The sequence below is a fragment of the Leuciscus leuciscus genome, assembly GCF_965113295.1.
Source record: "Leuciscus leuciscus genome assembly, chromosome: 15".
NCBI classification, from domain to species: Eukaryota; Metazoa; Chordata; class Actinopteri; order Cypriniformes; family Leuciscidae; genus Leuciscus; species Leuciscus leuciscus.
The window spans coordinates 30,870,136-30,880,421 of NC_138739.1; the positions used below are offsets into that span (position 1 = coordinate 30,870,136).

General features: G+C 34.0%; 1 protein-coding gene across 1 annotated transcript in view; it reads right to left on the minus strand.

Annotated features, from left to right (window-relative positions):
- ptprc (protein tyrosine phosphatase receptor type C) overlaps window positions 1-6,084 on the minus strand; it is a 37,112-nt gene extending 31,028 nt beyond the window's left edge. The window contains exons 1-3 of the mRNA XM_082139799.1: window positions 5,927-6,084; window positions 5,744-5,838; window positions 236-271 (exon numbers count right to left, since the gene is read on the minus strand). Coding sequence (XP_081995925.1) covers window positions 236-271; window positions 5,744-5,798 — 91 coding nt within the window. The 5' untranslated portion in view covers window positions 5,799-5,838; window positions 5,927-6,084. The remainder of the gene's footprint in view (window positions 1-235; window positions 272-5,743; window positions 5,839-5,926) is intronic.
- Between the last annotated feature and the right edge of the window lie 4,202 nt (window positions 6,085-10,286).

Genomic DNA, 10,286 nt, shown 5'->3' on the forward strand with positions numbered 1-10,286 from the left:
TAAAGAAGCTTCTAGCAAGCCGTACACTTTCAAATTAAATCTCTATTGATGAATATCTTGCTTGATAATAGGTTCTCAAATTCATTAACTATGGAATTAGCTTTAGCATTAGCCATTTTAAATGGGACAAGAATTTGCACCTCAATACTATAAAGTTTGATTTGGTGCACGGCCATCAAGGTCAACTATGAAAGATATGGGATGTCACATAATTTCAAAAGAGGACAATCATTACCATTATCAGTCGTGTCTGAGAGTGAGGGGCTTGTGGCTAAAGGAAAAAGCAAGTTTATTTTAGATAGTCAACTACAGGACATACAAACACTACAATACAAAAGACAATTTTCTCTAGCAAGCCGTACACTTTCAAAATAGACCTCTGTTGATGAAGCCAATATCTTAGAAGTACCAAAGCCAATCTGTTTTCACTACAACAACACTACATTTGAAACATACGCTAAAACTTCTGTTAGAAAATAATTTCTGGATGATATATGTCCTTAAAAACTAGCAATGACAATATTTTCTATTATTTACCAAGCCAAGCAGTATTTGACATCTTAGCACAAATCATTTAGCAAAACGAATGGTTACACTTTATTGTGATGCTCCCAATTTTACTGACTGAAAGAAAGTTTGCAACATGTCAACTTATTCAACTAACATGAACACCTTACAGTCTACAACGCTACTTACAGTCAACAGAATGTCTAAAGGGGACCATCAAAATAAAGAGTAACCAAACATAGAAAAAAAAAGGGAATTCAGAAACAAGTCAACTATCGCACACCGAAACACTCACACATTATATTCAAGCAGTTTAATTCTTTGAAACCGAGTGAAAGACTGGCACCGTGTAAAACCATTGGCTCCGGTCAGAAAAAGGGAAGGGAGTTACTAGCAGTGGTCTGTATGTGGCGCGACCTGGTTGCCATGGATACGCAGAGCGCACACAAACTATTTCAGTTTCTCAACCACAGCTTCCTGTAAGCTTGACAAAACCCTTCCCCCCTTCTCAAGGCTCAGGCACTCTGCTTTCTTTTTTATTCTGTTCGCCAATGTACGGCCGTGTCACACTCGCATACAGAACGTATGCGGAAGGGGGAGGGCTCGAATGTACTCGCGCTTTAGATAATATGATAGCTATAGATATGCAAATTATTTCTGTGCAACTCTCTATCTTTTACACAAGAGCTTTGACTACATCATTACAAGTCTACTAAATAGGTATTGCCATTCATCAGTGCATTCATCTAATGCAAGGCCAAGATATACTATTGATTTGGTGATTTGCAACCCTAAGATAACATCACTTTTAGCATTCTGAAAAACTTCCTAAAATCTTTCCTTAACTTTTAACTGGCGTTTATACTCCCTGAAGCGTCAGTCATTTTCACTTATGTTCTTTGCCGGATGTGGTTTTGCTCGACTTGGTTCACAACTCGAGGTGCGTGCATTTTAAGCGTGGCTGTTTTAGCAGGTCCACCCATTACGGAACATGACAACATGAGAATAATGACTTTAAGTGCGCTGCTTTATCTATCTCGTTTTCAGAGCATTCCTTTTAAAAACGTAATATTTTTATTTTGACTGCCTTGTCAAACAGATAACGGTGATCGTAGGGAAGTCGGCATGAACCTAAATCTCCTGCAAGATGATATTTAACCTGTTTTTAAAGAGTTACGGAAACCTCCAAACTGCACTACATCCACAAACATGCACTTTTAAAACAATGTATATCAAGTAGATTCAGTAATAATGGTGATAAACATCGGTTTTTAAAAGAATTATTAAAGGCCTAATAATCCACACGCTTAGACTATAAATGTTCAAATAATTCCTTTTAAAACTTTCAAATTCTTTCACCAACATTGTAAAAGAAAGACACGTTTCATCGTTTTAGGCTTGTTACAATAAATAATGCAATTTCAAGTGTGTATTTAACACTGCAGGCACCACTAGTTAAAAAATATTCTTTTAAATTAAAAAAAAAAATTTATAAGGCAGCAAGTGTATTTTTATTAATTTTACTTAAGTTTATTATTTTTGTGTGTTGATATTTTGGTAGAATTGGTAAAAACTAAAGGCCATAAAGCTACAGGACATACCATGAAAGTCCTTACTAGTTTTCTCCAGACATGTCAGACTTAAGTGTATGCTAGTTAAAACCAGCTATTTGAACTTTAACACCAAAGTTGCGACATGTATCTCCCATCTTATAATACTTCAAAATTTGAGTGAGCTAAAGAAACATGGTTAAGAAAACATGCATATTTTCACCTATGATAATATATTTACAATTGCATTCAAGAAAAAACTCTTGTTTTCTGAATAATTGTTGGTTTGTTATAAAAAAAAAAAAACTCTCCCTTTTTTTTCCTCTTCTGACAAATGAATCCAAGCCATCGCCACAACCAAAAATAATGCAGATGGCACATTTGGTCAATGCATTGTGACAAATTTACCGCAGAGTTTAAGCATGCGTTTATATGGCTTTAAACGGAAGCCTTTAACAGCCTCATTCATAGGATACGAAAAGATATGAAGTCAACACTAATTCAATGACAAGAAAATCTAACAAATGTAAGAAAATCGGGTTTTGACGATACGGTGCACTTAATGTCTGACAAGTCAGTTTAATGTAATTTAAGTTGAAATTACTTGAACATTCAAGTTGATTGTACTTAAGGCAGCAACTGTTTTTTTTTTTTTTTTTTTTTTTACAGTGTGAAAACAGGCATGAAAGCTGTAGAAATTGGACATGTTAAGAAGCTATACGAGTTATTCTAAAGCGAGACGCTGAGGAGGAGATGCTGGAACAATTATTTAATTGTTACCTCCGTGGTTCATTTGATTTGCACCTTTGAATGACTTTTTTTTGGTGTAACAAAAGGAGACAGGTTGATTTGGTCATATTAATTAGACAGGTTCAATTAGATGCTACAATGTTTTTAGCGTGTCTCACAAAAAATTGGACCGTATACAGTAACATCCATGCTTTAAAAAAGAAAAATCCATAAAATTCCATAAATCAGTTTTGCATCATTCATATTACTATTGATTAAACACATATTTCGCACACAAAGAAAGATAATTCTGTCATCATTTACTCACATGCATGTCATTCTAAATCTGTATTGTTATTTTGTTTGTTTGCAGACCGCAAATATGATATGTTGGATGTTTACAGTATGATGCGAATTACAAACAAAGTATCATACAGTAAAAGTCCATTTAACATAGTCAATGGGACACACATAGTATAATTCAAGTCTTGAGAGATTTGTATGTGGATTTAAATCTTTTAAGACTTAAATTTTGGTCTGTTCCTCACACAAAACTAATGTATGAATATAGCAGTATGAACTACTTTTATGATGCATTTAGTCATTTTGATGCTTAAAGGGATAGTTCAGACAAAAATTCTGTCCATCAACTGTTTGGTTACCAACATTCTTTAAAATATTTTCCTTTGTGTTCAGCAGAAGAAAGAAATTCATACAGGTTTGGAACAACATAAGAGTTGGTAAATGATTGCAGAATTAAACATTTTTTGGGTGAACTATCCCTTTAACAGCCTTTGGTCACACTATGGAAAAGTGCAGCATGAACATTCCACTAAATATCTTCTTTTGCTTTCCACAGAAGAAAGAAAGTCATACATGTTTGGAACGACATGAGGATGAGTAAATAATGAGAGAATTTTCATTTTTTTAGATGAGCTAACCCTTTAAATAAAAGTACAGACAAATAAAGACATCCAAAATACTAATGTCATGAATATTCCCTTGAGCACTGACTCTTAGGCCTCAATCTCACACATAGGCCCATCTTTCGATCTCTGGCTTCCTTTTCTATGCGATTTGCATGTACAGTGCAGTCACAAGGATTCTTATCCGGTCTCAAAACCCACAACACTTATATTTAGTCAAAAGACATTTTAGATGCAGCACGGTAAGACTTAAGTAAGTCTCGCGAGCACCATTTTAGCCGGCAAATTTACGAGGCATAGAAACCGGCTCAAAATGGAACAAGGAAGTGGTCAGAGGCCTGTGCAGCAAGCCATCATGTTCAAGAGCATCACGCAACGTGACACCCAAAAGAGAGTCAGATGAAAAAATATTATATAATAATATTTTCAATAAAATGTAATTTACTGTGGAACATTCCTATCCTTATAATCTAGATTTTTAAAATTATATATATATATATATATATATATATATAGGAACCGCTTACAAATATGAACTTCCTTAGTGAATTACATTTTAATGAAAATATTATACACAAATATATAATTAATTATTTATTATTATATATTAGTTAATAATTTTTTTATTAATATTTTAAATAAATTGTAATTTACTAAGAAAACCGTATTATATTATATTGATAGAAACTTCATATGAATGTACTTATTAATTTACATTAATGAAAATGTTATTAAAAATCTCTTATTTACTATTACAAAATGTACATATATTGTATTTTTACATTATTTTACTAAATGTGCAAAAATAGGTTACACTTTATTTTAAGGTGTCATTGTTACAGTGTAATTATACATTTAAGTACTCAGTAATATTAATTAACTACATGTACTTACTATAAGGTTATGATTTGGGTTTGGTTTAGGGGTTAGTTGTATGTAATTATGCTTACTTTATAGTTATTACAATGGTAACTACATGTAACACGTGTAACAAGGTCACTGTAAAATAGTGTTACCCAAAAACACAAGTTTCCGTTGGAACCAAAAAGGGTTTTACAGCCTGATGCAATGTTCCCACAAAGAATTCCAAAGAACTCCACTCAAGAACGTCAAAAATGGTTCTTCACAAGAACAAGCCAAGAACCTTTACTTTTAAGACAGCAGAACAGAACTCTATATAATAACAAATAGATTGTCAACAACACCCATCAAAACGTGGCATATCGAAGCAGGGCTGATTGACTGACAGCTCGGCCTCTGCATCGTTCAAATCTAGCAGAACCTCAAGCAAGCTCGAGGGGACACACCCAAAGCAACCTGATGTTTGACAGCTCCTTTACCAGGTAACACAAACTAGAACCCAACACACCTCACAAGTGTCCCGCCACAGACCCCTTTGAAATATCACGTTAAACATTTTGCAAAGCGCTCTTTTGCAATATTTCGCCTTCACTCTGACGTTTTACAAAGTAACAACTTCTCTCTTTGGCAGTCTAAAGAGAATTCCCCTTCTTCTTGGTCAACGACGACAGCGTTTCTCAGTAAAAAAAAAGAACACTGCTAATAATTACAGATAAAAATACTTTAAATCAATAGAGGGCTCAGAAAGTAAAACTGTTTGTCCTGCATGTACACATTAAGATTTAAATCATCATTGACATCCGTCAAGATTCGAGGACACACTCATTCACCAATTCGTTTTAAATTTAGTACTTAAACTGATGACAAGTGACGGTGAGTAAGATTCAGTAAACTATATTTACTATCCAGAGAGATGTAATATATTACACAACACAGAAACTGGACCAAACTATGAATGAATCCACACTATTAATTCACAAAATTAGTCACAAAATGCCAAATATAAAATACAGCTGTAAAAATTATTTTAAAATAATTATAAAAATATATATCAGTTATATATACATATATATATAGTACACACGCACCATATAAACACAAATTTCACCAGTAAAAAAAAATTATAATATATGTCTATATATAAAAAAAACTATATAATTTTGTACTTACATAGGGCCAAGCATAGGACCAAAACCAAGGGTCCTAGTGCAAAATATTTCGCCATATCCAAGGGTTCAAACGCCTCTTCTAAGACACCATATGTCCTATTTGAAAAAGACAAAGATCTGGGTTAACCATTAGAATGTGTAATGGCTTTCTGGTCTCTCTTGCTCTGTTTTCATGTAATCTTACGTGTTCTTATGCGTCTAATCAGTCGTTCCTGTTGCCGGTGAGTGTTCACCTTCAAAAAAATCCTTTTTTTGGGTCTTGAGACAGCAGAGCAGTGCCAGAGACACTCTCCACTTCAGCTTTGTGTTAAGGCCCTTTCTTAACAGGAAGCTGCATTTTCATCTACGCCACATCTCTCGCCTTGTACCGTGTCATGTCCTTCAAATGGGAAATGAGAGAATTATCTCATTTTTGCTTTTTCTTTTGACGACCTGCACCCGTAGTGAGCAACATCTTCAAAAGATGTGGATTTTGAATTAAAATCACATTCACTTGAATGTAAGAACAATTCAAGTAAATGTCATCAATGAAGCAGTAATTGTTACATAAGAGATAAAAAAAAAAAGTTCTATAAGTAAAGACACTAAATTAAATGTATTTGTAAATATTAAATGTCTATGTATTTATGTAGGACGAAGACAATAACTAAAGCCCAACATAAGCTAGGAAAGAGAAATCAGCAACATTTCAACAAAGTTTCGATTCCATGACCTTCATCAGACATTTGAAGGTCATGAAGCCTAAAAGTTGCTGAATAAATTGACAATTTTTGCAAGTTGGAATGTGTGTGGGGTTTCTCTTTACTAGTTTATGTATAAAATATTTTTAGAAAATAATAATAATAATAATAATAATAATAATAATATATATAAATATATAAATATATATATATATAATTATATAATATAACATATATTACAAGTACAATTACACACCAACATATAAGATACAGCAATATGTATTTGGTATTATTTTTAAATGAAAAAAAAAAAAAAAAAAGATGTAAAAAAAAAAAAATCCAGGCTTCTGATTGGTCATCAACTGTGGGGCCGTTTACACTAGGGGTGTAACAGTTCAAACTGCTCAACGTTCGGTTTGTATCGCGGTTTTAGGTTCACGGTTTCAGTACTGTTCGGTATGTGCTATGTTCAGGAAAAAAGGACTACTGTCAAATAATAAGAACAAATAATCTAACTACAAGCAACAGCACAAATAAATACAATAGAGCAAAGATACAAATAAAAAAGTGCTTTTCAGGTTTTTCAGGTAGGTCTAACATTAGTTTTTCAGGTACAGCAATTGAATAAAGTAATCAAATGTAAAATAACATTGCATATTTAATAAATTAAAGATTAGTCCTTATTAAAGTTACAAAAGCTATTTAATCAAGAGCAGTGAGTGATTTCCTTGTATTGTGTTGTTTGATTAACATTAAAAACAGACAGCAGGAATATTAGGTTGCTGTCACTTTAAGACATAATGCACTGACCCAAAATACTGATACGGTTACATGTGTGTTGTCTTTCTCGGCCGTATAAGTTCACTTATGGCATAACAGACTGCTAGAATAGTCATCAAGATGGACAATATTGACATCATTTTTGTGTGAATTTGTCCATTCAAGCACAAGACTTGAAAGAGGACTCAATATTTGCATGCTATCTGAGACGCGGGTTTGCACGTGCAAGTTCTCTTTCAAGTCTTGCTCTTGAATGTTTAAACTGGAAAGGCTTAAATGAGTTCAGTTTAAACACAACATGTTCAGCTCGCGCGCTATCAACACCCGAATGATGATGACGCAAATGACTGGTCATGTTCGAGCAAACGGCACTTGCATTGAACAAAGTTTACAAAGAGTGACAGTTTTGTTCACTTTTTTTGATTATCGCTGTTGTAATGTATTATTGGGAAGCCAGCATGTGGATCCATTGACAGAAACTTTATTTTCAACGAACCATATTATAGATGCGTCATCAGATTTGAGATGAACCGCGGTGCAAGTGCGTGCCGAACCATGGGTGGAGAACGGTACGGTTCGATATTTTACAGAGAACAGTTACCCCAGTTTACACCACACCGTTTTCAACAAAAAATGGAAAACTTTATATGCGTTTTAGCCGTTTACACGACAACAGTGTTTTAAGGGCCTGAAAATGGGTTTCAAAGTTCTAGTTTTTGAAAATGATACCATTATCATCTCCATGTAAACTCGAAAAACGACAATATGTAAAAATAATGACGTTATGCTCATGTGTAGCCTATTACGTGTTCAGTCTATAGGTGCGTCGTGTTTCTTTACAAAGTGACAACTACTGGCCTGACATGAATAATACAGCGTTTTTACGGATCCGTGTGAATGAGGATCGTTTTCGTCTGTATGCGGAATTTTCAAAAACACAAAGGAAAACTGTTTCCATTTTTAGTACAACTTTGTCATGTGAACGTATATTGGGATGTACACTAAGGCCAACTAATAACCTTAGTGAACATACTACTGTACCAAAAAAAGGGCATTTTCTCTAGCCTTGTACATTTTTGGGGCATTTTTGAAAGACATTTTTACACCAAGGAACATTACAAAATATGGGATAAAGTAGTGATTAAATAACAAATTTTGGGATCAGTGAGATCCGCATAAACGTGAAGGGGACGAAATAAAAGCAAATATTCACATAAGTCATGATCAGGTCCACAAATAGTCTGCAAATCAACCCGAATGGGTTGAAATTAGATTAGATTAGTTATAAACTAATGATCTGTGAGCGAGGCGGGAATTTAACGAACACTCTGGTCTTTTTTAATATGCCTGCGACCTTTATGATAACTGCGGTATACTGAGAATCTGACTTAGGGTTCGAAAAGGTAACTTAATAAACTCCAAACCCAGTTTGGAGGAGACTTTGCCTCCTCGTTTTGTAATACCAAGTATTATATATTCCACCATTGTTTCCTTAAATAACATTTTGATGTCACATTGTGTCTTTAATGGTTTTATCACACTGTAACTATTTTATAAAAAAAGATACGGTACTGGAAGCCATATTGTGAATACAGTCATGGCTAAAGCTGTGGTTCCTTTAGCCGTTTGGACCCTATAACTTAAGTATGATAGCATAAATGCAGTGCATTTATTGTATTTTAAGATCTCTTTGTATGACGAACATCATTTATGCACTGACTGGATGCTTAAAATACCAAACTAATCTGATTAATTTGTGAAAAGTGACACTTTCGAACAAAACATGCCTGATGTACTCAAAAAAAAGTTTCATTAAACATTGTGATATTGATATTTTATCCTCAGTAAACATGAATGACTCAATGGTGACATCCAACTCGAACATTTTCTTCTCTCACATGGCTTACAAAACTTAAGCAGTGTTACTTCTTGACTATTTCTCACTTTCCAAGCCCTCTGCATGTAGGCAGTGCTGCAAGATACCACTTCCTTGCCTGTTCTTTTTTTTTCTCTCCTCTTTTTTTTGGTTTCCCGCCTGTTTGAGGAAGTAGCACAGAGACAAAGAGACTTGCAAAGATGAAAACTCAAAATGACAACCTACTGACTGTACGAACAGATACCAGAGTAAAACAGTAACGAACTTCAAATATCTTAGGGACCGATTATCAAAGAGATTGATTATTCAAGATCAGGATTCAAGAAATGTTTTAGACCAAATCTAATACAATGCATCTAAAGTACAGCGAGAATTACATGTGTGTGTAAATTCCTCTTTTCTTTACTTCTCTATAGTACTTTAAGAGAAACCATAGGCAAAATGAATCATTTCTTCCACTTTTTTTGTCGCTCACATCACTTAATGCTCAGAAGATGCGTGCCGGAGAATGTAAAATCAACTTCCTGCTAAAACCTGTGACACTGATACCAAGTATAGTGTGAACGTTCATGGGCTAAATATATCGGCTTTGATGAGGTAGAGTTTTTTTAAACGGTTTCATCACTTGAAAAGAGCTTTTTAAAAACTAAAACACACATTGCATATGGCCAAATGGAAGAAAATATATGTTATGAAAGTGTAAAACAAGGAATAAAACCTCAAACAGACATGGTCTACAATCAAATAGTAGGCGGTGGGTAGTTGGCTGCCTCAAAGGGTGATCAACCACTTCCGGAAGTCTGTATTTTCTCTCTCTCAAAAGCATGTTTGCAATTTTGCACAAGCAAAAACAGAATCAGACACGTAAACTACACCCTCATTTATGAAAACTGTTATAGCCGATGAGTAATTCTGTACTGTGGTGTGAAGCAAGAAAACTTTACCTATCGACTTGTACTTGCTAAAAACAATGTAATAGTGACACATTACAGCAACATATTCTAGCACCTGGAAGGTCAATGTTGTTGACTCTGGTTGTGATTGTGTTTAACAATAAAACAAATGTATTTTTACATTTCTGAAGAAAATATGTATAAAATATGTATTAATATGGATAAAAACATAACACTGAAAATCATTACAAGAATTAATTTATTAATAAAAAATAGGCTATTTGGGTGGGGCTTAAGTTAAACTAGCAGGCTAGC